Consider the following 19,377-nt stretch of genomic DNA (forward strand, 5'->3'; position numbering starts at 1 on the left):
CCTCCAGCCCCCCATGGATCTGTGTTTCCTTAAACCTCTCCCACTGTGTTTTTGGTCTTCCTGAGATTGATTGATTGATTCATTATAGGTTGAGAAGTCATTTTCGACTCCTAGCAACCACATAAATAGATTTTCTGCATGACGACATCCGTTTGAGAGCTACCAAAATTTGCCTCATCCATCTCAAGTTCAGGACAGAGGCACTCAAAACAGTGGGAGAATATTTCTCAGCCTTGGCAAGTTTAAGATGTGTGGACTTCAACTCCCAGAATTCCCTAGCCAGCATACTGGACTTCAACTCCCAGAATTCCCCAATATGTGGACTTCAACTCCCAGAATCCCCCAGTATGTGGACCAACTCCCAGAATTCCCCAATCAGCGTATCTGGACTTTGACTCCCCAGAATTCCCCAGCCAGCGTATTAGTCTTCAACTCCCAGAATTCTCCAGTCAACATATGTGGACTTCAATTCCCAGAATTCCCCAGGCAGATGCCTGGACTTCAACTCACAGCATGGCTGGCTGAGGGATTCTGGGAACTGAAGTCCACACATCTTCAACACATGTGGACTTCAACTCCCAGAATTCCCCACACAGATGCCTGGATTTCAACTCACAGCATGGCTGGCTGAGGGATTCTGGGAACTGAAGTCCACACATCTTAAAGTTGTGACTGAGAAACACTTCTTTTTTTAATTCTGTTTTGAATAAAGACCATTTAAAAACCATTAAAGGCAATTTAATTCACCCTGAACTCTCCACGTTCCTCCAGGCCTTGACCTCTCCAGAGAGTGACAGATTCACTAAGGCCTGTGTTGACCTGAGGGAGAAAGAAATAATGGCCGCCTCCTTTGCAACCAACAGAGATCTGGATTAAGCTCCTTACCTCTTGATTCAGAAAACAGTACAAAAAGGCAACGGCAAAGCCCTAAAGAGGAAAAACACAGAGGTTAAGTCGCTCTCGCTCTCCATGTGTATGGACATACAGGTGTTCCTTGACTTATGACCACAATGGAGCCCCACATTTCCATCACTAAGCGAGACAGAAAGTGAATTTCGCCCCATTTTACGACCTTTCTTGCCACAGTTGTTAAGTGGGTCACTGCAGTTGTTCAGTTCATTACACAGTTGTTAAGCAAATCTGGGCTTGACTTTGCTTGTCAGTAGGTCGCAAAAGGGGATCATGTGACTCTGGGATGCTGCAAACCGTCATAAATATGAATCAATTGCCATGCGCCTAAGTTTTGATCATGGGACCATGGGGATGCTGCATAAGCGGTAGTAAGTGTGATAAACAGTGCTAAGTCACTTTTTTTTTCAGGGCCATTTGTAACTTCAAGCGCTCACTAAATAAATGGTTGTAAGTCAAGGACTATCTATAACGCAACACAAGTGAATATTTCTGGTCCTTCTTTTCAGCAATGATATTTATCCATATAGTATAGAATCATACAGATGAGTCAGGAAGTTACTGGTAGTCCTTGACTTATGACCCTTGGTTTAACAATGGTTCAGAGTTATGACGGCTGTGAAATAAGTGATTTATGATTAGCACCTGGCCCGTGTTTATTAAATTTGCTCTGTCATGCAATCTCCGCTTGTAACCATCCCAGCAGCCAGCATCTGTGAAGCAAATTTAACTGGGGAGCCCAGAGTTGCTTAGAGACCACATGATTCACTTAGTGACCTGACGATTCAGTGATTCACTTTCAACTATGGCAAAGAAGGCTGTAAAATTGGAGCCAAGCTCACTTAAGAAAACTGCCTTGCTTAACAACAGAAAATTTTGGTTAACAACTGGGTTGCTAACTCTATCCCTGCCGCGATTCACTTTACAACGGTGGCAAGAAAGGTTGTAAACTGGGGTAAAACTCACTTAGCAACTGTCTTGCTTGGCAATGGAGGTTTTGGTTTAATTGTGGCCGTACATCGAGGACAACTTATGCCTTGCAGGGCTGACAAAGCTCACCCTCTCTTTTCTTTTTTTAAATAACAACAACAAAACAATAATAATAATAATAATAATAATAATAATAATAATAATAATAATAATAATAATAATAATAATAATAATAATATTGCAAGTGGCATCCTTAGTTATCCTGCACAGCACACCTTGGTGCCCTATTTCACCTGAAACGATCCAATGCACAGCTCCAAGTAGAGACGGGCTCCCACGTGGCTGTATTCGGGCAGGAAGTTGAAGATGATGTAATGAGTCCCAAACAAGGGGATGAGAAGCAGAGTCGACTTAGAGAAGCGTCTGGGGAAGGGAGTTAAAAAGCAAAGTTTACAAAAGGGAAGGAACTATAAGTAACAATGGCCATTAGAGGGCACTCATGTACTCTGATGGGAGTGAGCATCGTCTTCTCTATGGGACCATCCCGCCTGCAGTATTTGTCTTTGCGGGGGGGAAAGCAATGCCTTTCTTTCTTTCTTTCTTTCTTTCTTTCTTTCTTTCTTTCTTTCTTTCTTTCTTTCTTTCTTTCTTTCTTTCTTTCTTTCTTTCTTTCTGTTTGTTTATTGCTCTTTATTATTGATCAAGAGTCTCCTGACAATTTCACACTGGAAAGGCTTAATTTTCCTTCCTTCCTTCCTTCCTTCCTTCCTTCCTTCCTTCCTTCCTTCCTTCCTTCCTTCCTTCCTTCCTTCCTTCCTTCCTTCCTTTCTCCCTTTCTCCCTCCCTCCCTCCCTCCCTCTTTCTTTCTCCCTCCCTCCCTCCCTCCCTTCTTTTTTTTCTTTCCAGCTTTCTTTGAGAGCTGTATGTAACAAAATTTCATTTTAATGTATGTCAATTAGTGTACATTTAAATTTTAAAAGGACAATAAAGTTATTCTAAGCTCTAAGTCCTTCCTTCCTTCCTTCCTTCCTTCCTTCCTTCCTTCCTTCCTTCCTTCCTTCCTTCCGTTGTGTCACAGTACTTGCAGGCTAACACTGCTCACTGCACTGGCTCAAGGTTGACGCAGCCAACCATCCTTCTGAGGTGGGTAAAATGAGGACCCAGATTGTTGGGGGCAAGAGGCTGACTCTGTAAACCGCTTAGAGAGGGCTGTAAAAGCACTGTGAAGTGGTATATAAATGTAAGTGCTATTGCTATTCCTTCCTTCCTTCCTTCCTTCCTTCCTTCCTTCCTTCCTTCCTTCCTTCCTTCCTTCCTTCCTTCCTTCCTTCCCTCCCTCCCTCTCTCCCTTCACCTCCAATCAATGTTTAGATGGTAATGCCAAAATTTCTTTGTCACCTTTTGTTCATCATTATTTGTTTGTTTTTGTTTGTTTGTTTATTTATTTATTCATATTATGCATTGAAAATTTCCGATTGCATGCAGCATGCTCCAAATACAATTGGAAAAAAACATGCACAGTAACATCAAATGAAATTGAAATTGAAAATATAAACACTTTTGTTGGTCTCCTTTTTTGTTCCTAATTTTCTTGTTCAACAAATAGAATTTGGGGGAGGGGGGGAGGGGATTTTCCAACCTGCTTTATAGCTGCTCTTCCTCCACTGTCTTACCTGTATTGAAACGAGTTGTTCAAATGGACGTGTCTGGGATTCAGTTTTTTCATCAGGATTTGGACAATATTGATGAAAAGAATGAAATTGACCTGTTGATAATGGAAGAAACAGAGAAAAAGAGAATGTGCTGTTTGCAGAAATAAGAGATGAAACTTTGCTTCTCAAATTTGGCAAGTTTAAGACATGTGGACTTCAACTCCCAGAATTCCCCAGCTAGCTTGGAATTGTGGGAATTGAAGTCTAGAACTAATAATGTTACGTAGTTTGGGTAAGGAAATATCTGCAAGATAACAGCCAAGTTCAGAGAACACCAAGTCTGCCTCTCTTAAGGATGGAATCCTGGGAGTTGAAATCCACATAAACATGGAATTCTTATTGAAGTCTACATTACAGAATTATGGGAGTTGAAGTCCACTTATCTTAACCATGGAATTCTGGATGTTGAAGTCCACACATCTCAAAGTGACTAAGACTGAAAAACTCTGGGTCTGAATTTTCTTTCCCATTTTCTCTTTATTGTGGTTATTCCATTCCTTGAACTATTTGTTGCTGGATATTTGTCAATAGACCAAGCAGATATTTCTCAATATCTGCTCAGCTCAAATGAGCTTTTTCTCTCCTGTATGTGTATTTCTTTACAATTAGTCCTCGACTTACGCCCAAAATTGGGACCCAAATTTCCGATTGGTAAAGCAAGAGAGTTGTAAAGGGACTCAAATCCAATTTTATGACCTTTTTTTTTTTTGCCATGGTGGATAAGCCAATTGCTGCAGTGGTTAAGTCATAAACACAGGCCAAATTCCAAACATCCAAATTTTGATCCCTTTACCATGGAGATGCTGCAATGGTTTGTAAGTGTGACGACTGGTCATAAGTCACTTTGTTCCGTGCCAGTGTGATCAGTCACTAAATGAAAGGTTGTAACTCAAGGACCACCTGTACTGAATGTATAGGCTTCCCGCAATCTGCCACAATTCTGAATAACTTACAAATTAAGTTGCTTCGTTCTATATTCTTTCAGGCAGAGAACTTCAACTCTATGGTTATGGCTGCCATTTTGACTATTTCACCCATCTCTCTTTTCCCTCAGATAATCCTTCTACATCTTTTCTTTCTCCCTTCCCGTTTAGGACCCAGAATAACAAAGCAACTGGAAATGTTGTCTTGGACTGAACCCAACCCTTGCTCAAATCAGGAAAGTCCAAGTGGGTCAGAAAAGTCAAGATGGCGGCCAAAACACTGTTTTCAGGGTTACAAGTATATACTCCAAGTTATGATAATCATAATATAAAAAATAACCGTTATTCTTTTTTTAATATTATAAAACATGCAAGTAGTGCTCAAAGTACGGCCAAAATTGAGTCCAACATTTATGTTGCTAAGTAAGTGGTGTGGAGGTGTAGTTCTCATCTCACTATCAAGAGGCTGTGAGTTCAATCCTAGGTAACGGCAGATATTTCTCTCTTTGGGCATAACGAGTAATTATTTGCTGAGAACTCTGCATTGGTGACAGGAAGGGCATCCGGCCAGTAAACACCCAGCTCCATTCAGTTGCCCTGACTCCACCCTGATGTAAGGGATTATGGGGTCATTAAAACACAAATAATAATAATAATAATAATAATAATAATAATAATAATAATAATAATAATAATAATAATAATAATAATGATGATGTTGCTAAGTGAGAAATTGGTTAACTGAATTCTATCCTATTTTATGACTTTTCTTGCCACATTTGTTGAGTGAATCACTGCAATTGTTAAATGAGTAACACGGTCATTAAGTGAATCTGGCTTCCCCATTGACTTTGCTCGTTAGAAGGTCGCAAAAGGGGATCACGTGACCCCAAGACACTGCGACCATCACAAATGTGGATCAGTTGTCAAGCATCCGAATGTAAGTCACGTGACCACAGAGTTGTTGCAATGGTCATAAGTGTGAAAAGTGGTCCTAAGTCACTTTTTTCAGTGCCGTTGTAACTTCAAACGGTCACTAAATGAACTATTGCCAGAGGAGGGTTACCTGTATTTTAAAATTAAGAATGACTTATTTATCATTTTTACACCTGTCAAAAAGGAGGGGGCTCTGATGACAAGGTTGTGGCCGCCAACTTGACTTTAGAGAATGCTGGGCCATCACACCCCCCCCCCCACATGTCCTTTGCTCCTATATATTGGCAGCAATGCCAGTTGCCGTTCCCATCTCTGACATAAGATAGACTGGAAACCAGATACAGACCGCAACAGAGACCATGATGGGGCCTTGGATGACCCACCAGTAAGGGGAGCCTTGGTTCGCGTCCCAGCACCTGGAGACAGAGATAGAGACAGAGACAAAGACAGAGAGACACACAGAGAGAGAGAGACAGACAGAGAAAGACACAGAGAGACAGAGACAGACAGAGAAAGACAGAGAAAGAAAGAGAGAGACAGAGACAGAGACAGAGACAGAGAGACAGAGACAGAGAGAGAAAGACAGAGAAAGACAGAGACAGACAGACAGACAGACAGACAGACAGACAGACAGAAAAAGAGAGACAGAGAGAGAGAGAGAGACAGAGAGAAAGTCAGAGAGAGATAGAAACAGAGAAAGACAGAGAGACAGACAGAGACAGAGAGACAGAAACACAGAGAGAGAATCAGAGAAAGTCAGAGAGAGAGAGACACACACAGAGAGAGACACAGAGACAGACAGAGAAAGACAGAGACAGACAGACAGACAGAGAAAGAGAGACATAGAGAGAGAGAGACAGAGACAGAGACAAAGTCAGAGAGAGATAGAAACAGAGAAAGAGAGACAGACAGAGAAAGAGAGACACACACACACAGAGAGAGAGACAGAGAGAAAGTCAGAGAGAGAGAGAAACAGAGAAAGACAGACAGACAGAGAAAGAGAGAGACACACAGAGAGAGAGACAGAGACAGAGAGAAAGTCAGAGAGAGATAGAAACAGAGAAAGAGAGACAGACAAAGAGAGACACAGAGAAAGAGAAAGAGAGAGAGAAAGTCAGAGAGAGACAGAAACAGAGAAAGACAGACAGACAGAGAAAGAGACACACACACAGAGAGAGAGACAGAGAGAAAGTCAGAGAGAGATAGAAACAGAGAAAGACAGAGAGACAGACAGAGACAGAGAGACAGAAACACACAGAGAGAATCAGAGAAAGAGAGACAGAGAGACAGAGAGACAGAGAGAAAGTCAGAGAGAGATAGAAACAGAGAAAGACAGACAGACCGAGAAAGAGAGACACAGAGAGAGAGACAGAGAGAAAGTCAGAGAGATAGAAACAGAGAAAGAGAGACAGACAGAGAAAGAGAGACACAGAGAAAGAGAAAGAGAGAGAGAAAGTCAGAGAGAGATAGAAACAGAGAAAGACAGACAGACAGAGAAAGACACACACACACAAACACACACACACAGAGAGAGAGAAAGTCAGAGAGAGAGAGAGAAACAGAGAAAGACAGAGACAGAAACACACAGAGAGAATCAGAGAAAGACAGACAGAGAGACAGAGAGAAAGTCAGAGAGAGATAGAAACAGAGAAAGACAGACAGAGAGACAGAGAGAAAGTCAGAGAGAGATAGAAACAGAGAAAGACAGACAGACAGAGAAAGAGACACACACACACAGAGAGAGAGACAGAGAGAAAGTCAGAGAGAGATAGAAACAGAGAAAGACAGACAGAGAAAGAGAGACACACAGAGAGAGAGACAGAGACAGAGAAAGACAGAGAGACAGAGAAAGAGACACACACAGAGAGAGAGACAGAGAGACAGAGAGAAAGTCAGAGAGATAGAAACAGAGAAAGAGAGACAGACAGAGAAAGAGAGACACAGAGAAAGAGAAAGAGAGAGAGAAAGTCAGAGAGATAGAGAAAGACAGACAGACAGAGAAAGAGACACACACACAGAGAGAGAGAGAGATAGAGAGAAAGTCAGAGAGAGATAGAAACAGAGAAAGACAGAGAGACAGAGAAAGAGAGAGACACACACAGAGAGAGACAGAGACAGAGAGAAAGTCAGAGAGAGATAGAAACAGAGAAAGACAGAGAGACAGAGAAAGAGACACACACAGAGAGAGAGACAGAGAGACAGAGAGAAAGTCAGAGAGAGATAGAAACAGAGAAAGACAGACAGACAGAGAAAGAGAGAGACACACACAGAGAGAGACAGAGACAGAGAGAAAGTCAGAGAGAGATAGAAACAGAGAAAGACAGAGAGACAGAGAAAGAGAGAGACACACACAGAGAGAGACAGAGACAGAGAGAAAGTCAGAGAGAGATAGAAACAGAGAAAGACAGAGAGACAGAGAAAGAGAGAGACACACACAGAGAGAGACAGAGACAGAGAGAAAGTCAGAGAGAGATAGAAACAGAGAAAGACAGAGAGACAGAGAAAGAGAGAGACACACACAGAGAGAGACAGAGACAGAGAGAAAGTCAGAGAGAGATAGAAACAGAGAAAGAGAGACAGACAGAGAAAGAGAGATACAGAGAAAGAGAAAGAGAGAGAGAAAGTCAGAGAGAGATAGAAACAGAGAAAGACAGACAGACAGAGAAAGAGACACACACACAGAGAGAGAGAGAGACAGAGAGAAAGTCAGAGAGAGATAGAAACAGAGAAAGACAGAGAGACAGAAACACACAGAGAGAATCAGAGAAAGACAGAAAGAGAGAGAGACAGAGAAATATAGAGAGAGAAATAGAGACACAGAGAGACAAAAACACAGTGAGTCAGAGAAAGACACAGAGAGAGACAGAGAAAGAGACACACACGCAGAGAGAGAGAGACTCATGATAGTTAATGCTTATAAACATATATTTTTATATTAGATTTTCCTCTCTTTCTCTTGGGTTTGTTTTTTGGACTGCAGTTTTCCTGAGCACATCATACCGGAGAGAGGAATTGCTGTTCTTGTTCACACCAGTCTGAGGGCATTTTGTAGAGTATCATTGTAACAAGCAGAGCATCATTGCAATCTGATTATTGTGACTATTACCTCTGAGGTGATTAATTAGAAGATTTCCTGATAGTGAGAGCAATTAATCCGTGGAACAGCTTCCCTCTGGAAGTTGGAGGTGCTCCAACATTGGAGGCTTTTAAAGAAGAGATTGGACAGCCATTTATCTGGGATGCTACAGGGGGGCAGGGGGGTTGGACTAGAAGACCTCCAGGATCCCTTCCAACTCTTGTTATTTTATCCCATATATGTTTTTATTGGATAACAGTTAAGAACATGGAAAATATATGTGAGTTGTGTTAAATTGGAACTGCCTGGGTTTTGAATGTAGACCTTCATTCTGTGGGGGTGAAAAATTAATTTACACCATGAATTTCCTGGCCAGTTTGATTCTGGAAGAATTGTCTTAATTCCCAGCATTGACAATTTGAGATCCTCCTGAGTCAAATCTGACAAATCTAATAGGCCTTCCTTGCTTTCCCCTCCTCTCTCTCTCTTGGTTTCTCTTTCTTCCTCCTTCCCTTGCCCTCTTTTTCCCTTTCCTCCCTTCACCTTCACCTTCACCTTTCCCTTCTTTCCTCTTATTCCCTCATTTTCCCTTCCTTCTTTCTTTTTCCCCCTTCTTTTCTTCTCTCCCTCCATCCTTTCCCCCTCTTTCCTCTTCCTTTCTTCCTCCTTTTCTTTCATTCTTCTTTCCTCTTTGCCATTCCTTTCTCTTTCCTTTGTCTTTTCTTCCTTCCTTCCTCATTCCTTCCTCTCTTCATTCCACCCTTCCTTCTTTCCCTCCCTCCTTTTTTCCTACCTCTGTCCCTTCCTCACTCCCTCTCTCCCTTTCTTTCTTTCTTTCTTTCTTTCTTTCTTTCTTTCTTTCTTTCTTTCTTTCTTTCTTTCTTTCTTTCTTTCTTTCTTTCTTTCTTTCTTTCTTTCTTTCTCCTTCTCCCCTCCTTCTCCCCTCCCTCTTGGCCCCCTTGGCTTCCTTCCCTCCTCCCCTTTCTCGAGCAGAGTTGCCAACTGCAGTCAATGGAAAATGCCTTCCATTCAAAACCATGTTAAACCCACTGTTAATAATTAAGAAAAGGTTGCTTTTTTTTTTTTAAAGGCTCTACAGGTGACATAAACATCCTTTTCTCATGGCCTTGATTTTGGGACACAGATACAGTCCTCGACTTACAACTGCAATTCTGCCCAAAATTTCTGTGGCTAAGACGTCCGTTCAATGGGGTTTGCCTCCATTGACGACCCGTCTTGCCACAGCCGTTAAGTGAATCCCTGCGGTTGTTAAGTTAGTCACATGGTCGTTAAGTGAATCTGGCTTCCCCATTGGCTCTGCTTATCGGGTGGTCGCAAAAGGGGGGGTCACATGACTGCTGGGACACTGCCACCGTCATAAAGATGAGTCAGTGGCCAAGCACCCGCATTTTGATCGTGTGACTAACCATGGAGGCGTCGCAGTGGTCGCAAAAACAGTCGTAAGTCACTTTTTTCCAGTGCTGTTGTAACCAGGGGTGGTATTCTACTGGTTCGGACCGGTTCTATAGAACTGGTTGTTATGGATCTGCGCAGTTCGGAGAAGTGGCCAATCATGTCCCTGGCTGGCCCCGCCCCTCTCCGCCCTCCCTCCCCCTCCCCGCCCAGTCAGTCCTTATCGTGCATGTGCAACATCGCACGCATGCCCGACATCATTAACTGCATTCTTTTCTGCCCATTCACTCCTTAAGGTATTTCTTATTTTTCCCCCTCCTTTTTCCCTGAGGCCCAGAAGGCCTCAAAATGGGGTGGGGGGCTGCAAAAAAAGTCATGCCCACCCAGTCACATGGCCACACCCACCTAGCCACGCCCACAGAACCGGTTGTTAAAAAAAGTTTGAATCCCACCCCCTAGTTGTAAATTTGAAAAGTCACTGTTTGTAAGTCGAGGACTACCTGTAGTGAGGTGGCTGGACACCCCTTCGATTTTGACCCGTATCCTGGCAGCCTTACCTTAAAGCCACCCTTAACTTAGACACCCAAATCCACACCCCACTACCCTCCACACACACACACACCCCACACAAAACACACAAACATTGCAACAATGTGAGAAAAAAACTCTGGCTTACAAAACATTTTCAAAATACACTTTCAGTATTATCCACAGCGTGGTGAAGAACGTTGGGACACCTTAAAAGAAAAGAGAAAAGGGAATTTGTGAATGCATCCAGCTTCTGCCCAGGATTGGCTGCCCTCACAGGGATTAACAAAACCAGCCTGAATAATTTGCAGTGGGAGGGGGAAAATGGGGAGAGAGAAAATGAAAATGAAATTGAATATAGAGAAGAGTAAAGTCCTACACTTAGGCAAGAAAAACCGAAAGTACACATATAGACTGGGTGAAACCAGGCTCAATAGCAGGAACTGTGAGAGGGATCTTGGAGTCTTAGTGCAGTGGTCCCCAACCTTTTTTGTACCAGGGACCGGTTTCAAGCAGAAAATTTTTGCAAGGACCGGGGGGGGGGAGAGAGAAGGAGGGGGGGGCTTTTCCTGTCGCCGCAGCTATTCCGAAACGCCCGTTTCACCCCCACCCCCACCCCGCCCGCCCGCTTCAATCCACAGTGTCCCGTTCTGCCTGCCTGCCTGCCTGCCTTAGTTTCTGGTTGTTTGGGAGCAGCTTCGGCTGAGAATAATAACTATTCGCTCTTTTACTCAGCCGAAGCTGTTCCGATTCAACCATTAACGAAGGCAGGCAGGCAGGCAGAACGGAGCACTGGGTTGAATCCCCCGCGCGCGGGCGGGCGGGCGGACGGGGTGGGGGTGGGGGAGAAACGGGCGCTTCGGCGACAGGAAAAGCCCCCTGCTTCTTTGAAGCAGTTTCTTCCTGTGCTGGTGGAGGAGCGAGAGAGAGACTGAGAGGCTGACCCAGAGAGAAGGACAGGCTTCGGTTGCTTCCTCCTCCCCTTCTTTCATTTGTGTCCTTGATCCCTGATCCCAGCAGCATTCACCGAAGGTGAAGAAAGCCGCCATTTTTTTTAAAAAAAAAATTCTTTGCGGCCCGGTAGAGAGTGCTCCATGGCCCGGTACCGGTCCGCGGCCCGGTGGTTGGGGACCCCTGTCTTAGTGGACAACCAGCTAAATAGGAGCCAGCAGCAGCCAAAAAAGCTAATGCAATCCTAAATTGTATTAACAGAGGGATACAGTCAAGATCAAGGGAAGTACTAATACCACTCTATAAAGCCTTAGTAAGACCACACCCAGAATACTGCATCCAGTTTTGGTCACTACACTATAAAAAAAGATGTTGAGACTCTAGAAAGAGTGCAGAGAAGAGCAACCAGGATGATTTAGGGGACTGGAGGCTAAAACATATGAAGAACAGTTGCAGGAACTGGGCCTGGCTGGTCTAGTGAAGAGAAGGACCAGGGGAGGCATGACAGCAGCCTTCCAATATTTGAGGGGCTGCCACAGAGAGGAGGGGGTCAAACTATTTTCCAAAGCACGCGTAGGCCAGACAAGGAATAATGGATGGAAACTGAACAAGGAGAGATTCAACCTGGAAATAAGGAGGAATTTTCTGACAGTGAGAACAATCAACCCAGGGAACAGAAGTTGCCCTCGGAAGTTGTGGGAGCTTCATCACTGGAGACTTTCAAGAAGAGACTGGGCTGCCCTCTGTCAGAAATGGTGTAGGGTCTCCTGCTTGGGCTTGGGGGTTGGACTAGATGACCTACAAGGTCCCTTCCAACTCTGTTAATCTATAATCTATATCCTACATTTTGCTTTTGCTGGATACAACGCCCCAAAACTAGCTAGAGCCCAAAATTCAGTTAGCTCATCAAACAGAGAGGGGCTTTGTACAAAAGCATTGGTAGAGCTGCACTTACAATTGTTCATTTAGTGACTGTTCTAAGTTACAACAGCGCTGGAAAAAGGGACTTAGGACCATTTCTCAGGCTTACGACTGTTGCAGCATCCTCATAGTCCTTTGATTAAAATCCAGACGCTTGGCAACTGACTCGTATTTACGACGGTTGCAGAGTCCTGGGGTCAGGTCAGTCCCCTTTTGCAAAGTCAACGGGAAGCCAGATTCACTCAACAATTGGGGTGAGAAAAGTTGTAAAAGACTCACTTAACAACTGTCTCGTTTAGCAGCATAAATTTTGGGCTCATTTGTGGTCTTGAGGACTACATGCATCATAATTCTCACTGAGGTTTCCTCTAAATGTGGAGTCCTTGCTTGCTGCTGCTCTCGTAGCTTGGGGTTTTTTCTTCCAGACGTTTCATGGCTTTACTAGGGAATGCTATCAGTAGCAGAAGGGAAGAGGATTTGCACCTTTTTTTTTTTAATAAACTAGTGACTTAACAGTATAGTTGGGGATGGTCTTGGGCTTCCTAGATTAGGTCTTTCTTTCTTTCTTTCTTTCTTTCTTTCTTTCTTTCTTTCTTTCTTTCTTTCTTTCTTTCTTTCTTTCTTTCTTTCTTTCTTTCTTTCTTTCTTTCTCTCTCTCTCTCTCTCTCTCTCTCTCTTTCTCTCGTTCTGTTTTCTTTCTCTCTCTTTCTCTTTCTCTCTCTCTCTCTCTCTATTTTCTCTCTCTCTTCCTTTTTTTCTTTCTCTTTCTTTCCCTCTCTTTCTCTTTCTTTCTCTCTTTCTTCTCTCTCTCTACCTCTCTCTCTATGTCTCTCTGTGTATCTCTCTCTCTCTCTCTCTCTTTCTTTCTCTCTCTCTCTCTCTTTCTCTCTTTCTGTTTTCTTCCTCTTTCTTTCTTTCACGCTTTTCTTCTCTTTCTTTATTTTTTCTCTCACTTTCTCTTTCTCTCTCTCTGTTTCTATTTTCTCTCTCTATCTTCCTTTTTTTCTCTCTTTCTTTCTCTCTCTCTTTCTTTCTTTCTCTCTTTCTCTCTCTCTCTCTCTCTCTGTGTGTCTCTCTGTGTCTCTCTGTGTATCTTTCTTTCTTTTTTTCTTTTTTTCTTTCTTTCTTTCTTTCTTTCTTTCTTTCTTTCTTTCTTTCTTTCTTTCTTTCTTTCTTTCTTTCTTTCTTTCTCAAACATCTTAACTGCCCATCTCCACCATACACAGTTGCTTATTTCTCTGTGTTGATAATTCCTTGATTGAAGTATTGTTCACCAGTATAGGCAAGCGTGTGTGAGAATCTGCATGCATTTTCTTCAGGTTTTTTTAAAATGAAAATAATAGTTTGAGCTAAGCAGAAGCAAAATAAAATGACCTTGTGCTTGGGGGGGAAGTATGAACATTTTAAAGGCAGATCTCTCTGTTCCTGTGACTGGACAGAGTGATGCAAAACTATGGATTTTCTATGCTGAAGCTCAACTAGAGAAGGCTATTTTTATCCATGAGTGAAAATGGCTAGAAGAGCTCCTTTCTGTCTCCCTTGGTTGAATGGCTGAAGGGTTTGGGGAAAAGAGAGAGATAATTCTATAGGAATCACATTGAGTTTGTTTGTGTGTATCCTGCCTTTATTATTTTTACAAACAACTCATTGTGGCAAATTTATCCAACACACCTCCCTCCATTTTCCCCTCAACAATAACCCTGTGTGGTGCCTTGGGTTGAGAGAAAGGAAATGACCCAAAGTTGCTCAGTTGGCTTTTTTCTAAGTGCAACTAAAACTCCTATTTCCTGATGATTGGCCCAAAGTCACCCAGCCGGCTTTCATGCCTAAGGCGGGACTAGAACTCACCGCCTCCTGGTGATTGGCCCAAAGTCACCCAGCCGGCTTTCTTGCCTAAGGCGGGACTAGAACTCACCGCCTCCTGTTGATTGGCCCAAAGTCACCCAGCTGGCTTTCATCCCTAAGGCGGGACTAGAACTCACTGCCTCCTGGTGATTGGCCCAAAGTCACCCAGCCGACTTTCATGCCTAAGGCGGGACTAGAACTCACCGCCTCCTGAGGATTGGCCCAAAGTCACCCAGCTGGCTTTCATGCCTGAGGCGGGACTAGAACTCACCGCCTCCTGGTGATTGGCCCAAAGTCACCCAGCCGGCTTTCATGCCTAAGGCAGGACTAGAATTCACCGTCGCCTGGTGATTGGTCCAAAGTCACCCAGCCGGCTTTCATGCCTAAGGCAGGACTAGAATTCACCGTCGCCTGGTGATTGGTCCAAAGTCACCCAGCCGGCTTTCATGCCCAAGGCAGGACTAGAACTCACAGTCTCCTGGTGATTGGCCCAAAGTCACCCAGCCGGCTTTCATGCCCAAGGCAGGACTAGAATTCACCGTCGCCTGGTGATTGGCCCAAAGTCACCCAGCCGGCTTTCATGCCCAAGGCAGGACTAGAACTCACAGTCTCCTGGTGATTGGCCCAAAGTCACCCAGCCGTCTTTCATGCCTAAGGCGGGACTAGAACTCACACTCTCCTGCTTTCTAGTCTGGTTCCTTACTGGCTCCCCGCATCATACCCATGGTGTCACTTGAGTGTTGGTAGTTTAACCCCATCATTTAAAAAAAGGGGGGGCGGGGGGAGAAGGTGGGTCAAGAAGTCAGCTGGACTTACCCCATCCAAAGAGGACAAGCCACCAGTAGTATTTGCTTCCGTGGGAAAAGGAAGAAAGGAGCAGGCAGTTGAGGTAGATAGCTTCTACTAAGAGCCACATGAAGTTGGCCATGGTGGAAAAGTTAAGGAACACCATCGAGATCTTACATTCGGGCTGTGGAAGAAGCAAGGAGGCATCTCAAGGAACCTTCTCATTGGCCTGGTTCAGTCAAATACTATCTCCAAAGGACAAATAACATCTTGGCAAAGGAACCCTGGAAAGAATAGCCAACACCCCCCAGAAGATAGACTCAAGATCCAGATGAATCTCAGTCGGACACTGGGCCAGTGGTGGGATTCAGCCAGTTTGCACCAGTTCGGGAGAACTGGTTGTTAACTTCCTGAGCAGTTTGGTGAACTGGTTGTTGGAAGAAATCATCAGGGCAGAGAACCGGTTGTTAAATTACAGTATTTGAATCCCACCACTGCATTGGGCCCTACCTAGCAAAATAAAATTTAGTGGTGAGAAAAGCAACGTTCTATATTTAGGCAAGGAAAACCAAATGCACAGGTGCAGATTAGGTGAAACTTTGCTCAACAGTAGTAACTGTGAGAGGGATCTCGGACTCCTAGTGGACAACCATTTAAATAGGAGCCAGAAGCTGCCAAAAAAGCCAACACAGTCCTAGGCTGCATAAACAGAGGGATAGAATCAAGATCCCGTGAAGTGTTAATACCACTTTATAAGGCCTTAGTAAGGCCACCCTTGGAATTCTGCATCCTGTTTTGGTCACCACGACGTAAAAAGGATGTTGGGACTCTGGAAAGAGAGCAGAGAAGAGCAACAGAGATGATTAAGGGGTTGGAGGCTAAAACCTATGAAGGAATTAGGAATTGCAGGAATTTTCCCAACAGATTCGGGGCAACTTTGGCAAACTTTTAATTTCCACAAGATGAAAATAACTCCAGAGAATTATTTTCATCTTGTGGAAATTGAAAGTTTGCCAAAGACAAGAGAAGATTGCAAAGTAGGCAGAGAAGTATGAGTAGAGAAATACGTGTGGATTGCTTGTAACTGTACTCGCTCAAACATGTCCATCCTTGGTGTATTCAATCAATGTCGTCAAAATGGATTCTCCTGACATTTAGTGGAGAGCTTTGTTTGGTCAGGACACACAAACACTAGAGATGGGTTTTGTGTCAGAAATTGCACCAATAACTCTATATTGCCTTTGAGGGTTCTTCAAGAGCTTTTAGAGTTTTCTGAAAGTGGAGATCAATCTTGCTCCCCCAGCTGAGGACCACACGTGGCCTGCGCTAATGGACAAGAGACCATGTTTCTAATTCTGGGTGGGCTGGACATCAACCACAACTGGGTTATCCTTCTGCTACTTACTTCAAAAGCATTGTAATTAAGTGGTAGGAACGGAGGTGGGTATTCAGCAGGTTCTGACCAGTTCTGGAGAACCGGTAGCGGAAATTTTGAGTAGTTCGGAGAACTGGCAAAATCCCATCTCTGACTGACCCCTCCCCCATCTATTCTCTGCCTCCCATTGAGTCCCAGCTGATCGGCTGGGTTTTCTTTAGTTGCCCTGCACAGGAGAATGGAGCTGGAAAGCAGGTTAGTGGGGTGGGAAGAGAAGGGGGATTTTGCAGTATATCTTTTTCCCTGGAGTGGGTTGGAAATGTGGATTTTGCAGTATCCTTCCCCTGCCATGCCCACCAAGCCACACCCACCAAGCCATGCCATGCTCAACAAGCCACACCCACCAAGCCATGCCATGCTCAACAAGCCATGCCCACAGAACTGATAGTAAACAAATTTGAATCCCACCGTTGCAGGATGGCCTAAATAACTGGGAAAGATGTACCTTGTATTCCAACTGCCCATAAATAATTATTTAGTCGTAATAATAAATAGTCTTCGACTTGTGGCCGCAACTGAGCCCAAAATTTCCATTGCTAAGTGAGACAGCGGTTGAGTGAGGTTTGCCCCATTTTACGACCTTCCTTGCCACTGTTGTTAAGTGAATCCCTGCCATTGTTAAGCTGGTCACACAGTTGTGGCGTGAATCGGGCTTTCGCGTCGGCTTTGCTTGTCCGAAGGTTGCAAAAGCAGATCACATGGCCCTGCAACCGTCATAAGTACAAGCCAGTTGCCGAGAGTCTGAATATGGATCACGTGGCCGTGGAGATGCTGGAATGGTTGTAAGTGTGAAAAACGGTCATAAGCCACTTTTTTCAGTGCTTTTGGTCACTTCGAACGGTCACTAAATGAACGGTTATAAGTCGAGGGCTATTGTGATTCTTTGCAACTCAGTAAGACAAGGCATGAAATCCCAGAAAATGTGCAGAGCAACAAAGATAGGACACAGAACATAGAACAACAGAGTTGGAAGGGACCTTGGAGGTCTTCTAGTCCAACCCCCTGCTTAGGGAGGACACCCTAGACGATTTCAAGATCAAGGGTTGTCCAGCCTCTTTTCGGAAAGCCTTCAGGGATGGAGCCACCCACCACTTCTGAAGGCAAGTCCTTCCATAAGTTTATTTGCTCTCACCTTTCGGAAATTTCTCCTTAGTTCTAGGTTGCTTCTCTCCTTGTTGCTGGAGGCTAAATGGTTGAGGGAACCCAGGTATATCTAGACTTTTGGAGAGAAGGATTAGAGAGGATATGATAGCAGCCTTCCAATATTTGAGGGGCTGCCCGAAGAAGGAGAGGGGGTCCCTCTATTCTCCAAAGCACCAGGCAGGACAAGAAGCAACAGACGGAAACCAGTCAAGGAGGGGAGCAACTTAGAAGCCACAGTGGCGCAGTGGTTAGAGTGCAATACTGCAGGCTACTTCTACTGACTGCTGGTTGCCTGCAATTTGGCAATTTGAGTCTCACCAGGCTCAAGGTTGACTCAGCCTTCCATCCTTCCAAGGTGGGTAAAAGGAGGACCCATATTATTGGGAGCAAGAGGCTGACTCTGGCTTAGAGAGGGATGTAAAGCACTGTTAAAGTGGTATATAAGTCTATTGCTCTTCCTTCCTTCCTTCCTTCCTTCCTTCCTTCCTTCCTTCCTTCCTTCCTTCCTTCCTTCCTTCCTTCCTTCCTTCCTTCCTTCCCTACTTCCTTCCCTCCCTCCCATCCATCCATCCCACCTCAAGGTGGACTCAGCCTTCCATCCTTCCGAGGTGGGTGAAATGAGGACCCAGATTGTTGGGGCCAAGAGGCTGATTCTGTAAACCACTTAGAGAGGGCTGTAAAGCGCTATAAAGCGATATATAAGTTTAAGTGGTATTGCTATATGCAGCCTTAAATTATGAGAAGCCCTTTAACCAATGATTCCCAATCTTGAAAAGATTGTGAAGTGGTATATAAGTCTAAGTGCTATTGCCCTCCCTCCCTCTCTCCCTTCCTTCTCAGTGGTCAGAATGCAGTACTGCAGGCTACTTCTGCTGACTGCCGGCTGACTGCAATTTGGCAGATCGAATCTCACCAGGCTCCAGGTTGACTCAGCTTTCTCTCCTTCCGAGGTGGATGAAATGAGGACCCAGATTGTTGGGGGCAAGAGGCTGACCCTATCAACTGCTTAGAAAGGGCTGTAAAACACTATAAAGCAGTATATAAGTCTAAGCGCTATTGCTAGAAGTAAGGAGAAATTTCCTAATGGTAAGAGCAAATAACCACCGGGACAGCTTGTCTCCAGAAGTTCTGGGTGTTCCATCAATGGAGGTCTTCAAAAAGAGAACCATTTGACCAAGATGAGCATGGGGGTTGGACTAGAAGACCTCCAAAGCCCCTTCCAGCCCTAGGTCGCTACGTTCCCTGCTCTTTTCATCCCATACCGTGGAATAGGTGCAGTAATCACTCCCTTTGCTGTCCAGGAGAACGGAGTCCTTGATGAAGATGGCCATGGCCTTCAAGATGAAAGTCACGAAAAGGTGGACATGGATGTAGTTCCTTGAGCAGCGGAGTCGCCTGCAAGAAGAGAGACGATATGGTAGGCTGAAGGGAACCCATAAGGATCAATGACAGGAGTCTCCAACCATGAGAAGTTTAAGCCTGGCGGACTTCAACTCCCAGAATTCCCCCAGCCAGCAAAGCTTTCTTGCTCCGGTTGTTAAGTGAATCGATGAAGTTGTTAAGTGAGTCATGTGGTTGTTAAGGGAAGCTGGCTTCATTTTGCCTGTCAAAAAGTTGCAAAAGGGGGTCTGTGGTCTTCTTAAATATGAACCAGTGGCCAAGCCACCAAATTTTGCTCACGTGACCGTGGGGAAAGCTACAATGGTCGTAAGTGTGGAAAACGGCCGTAAGCCCCTTTTTTTCAGTGCCGTTGTAAGTTTGAATGGTCGCTAAATGAAATGGCTGTAAGTTGAGGACTACCTGTATTAGCTCCTTGGAAGAAGCAAAGAAGTACATTTATTGCACTAAAGTTTTAAAGGTAGAACTTTC

The 19,377-nt window shown here is 44.3% G+C and overlaps 1 protein-coding gene across 1 annotated transcript in view; it reads right to left on the reverse strand.

Moving 5' to 3' along the window:
- The window catches only part of GHRHR (growth hormone releasing hormone receptor), a 37,917-nt gene that overhangs the window by 2,390 nt on the left and 16,150 nt on the right, over nucleotides 1-19,377 (reverse strand). The window contains exons 6-12 of the mRNA XM_087948175.1: nucleotides 18,771-18,903; nucleotides 14,961-15,114; nucleotides 10,576-10,636; nucleotides 5,757-5,826; nucleotides 3,513-3,604; nucleotides 2,133-2,262; nucleotides 886-927 (exon numbers count right to left, since the gene is read on the reverse strand). Coding sequence (XP_087804301.1) covers nucleotides 886-927; nucleotides 2,133-2,262; nucleotides 3,513-3,604; nucleotides 5,757-5,826; nucleotides 10,576-10,636; nucleotides 14,961-15,114; nucleotides 18,771-18,903 — 682 coding nt within the window. The remainder of the gene's footprint in view (nucleotides 1-885; nucleotides 928-2,132; nucleotides 2,263-3,512; nucleotides 3,605-5,756; nucleotides 5,827-10,575; nucleotides 10,637-14,960; nucleotides 15,115-18,770; nucleotides 18,904-19,377) is intronic.

This window comes from Notechis scutatus, chromosome Z (assembly GCF_049901735.1).
Source record: "Notechis scutatus isolate UNSWTSFEM ecotype Mainland chromosome Z, rNotScu1.2, whole genome shotgun sequence".
Lineage (NCBI taxonomy): Eukaryota > Metazoa > Chordata > Lepidosauria > Squamata > Elapidae > Notechis > Notechis scutatus.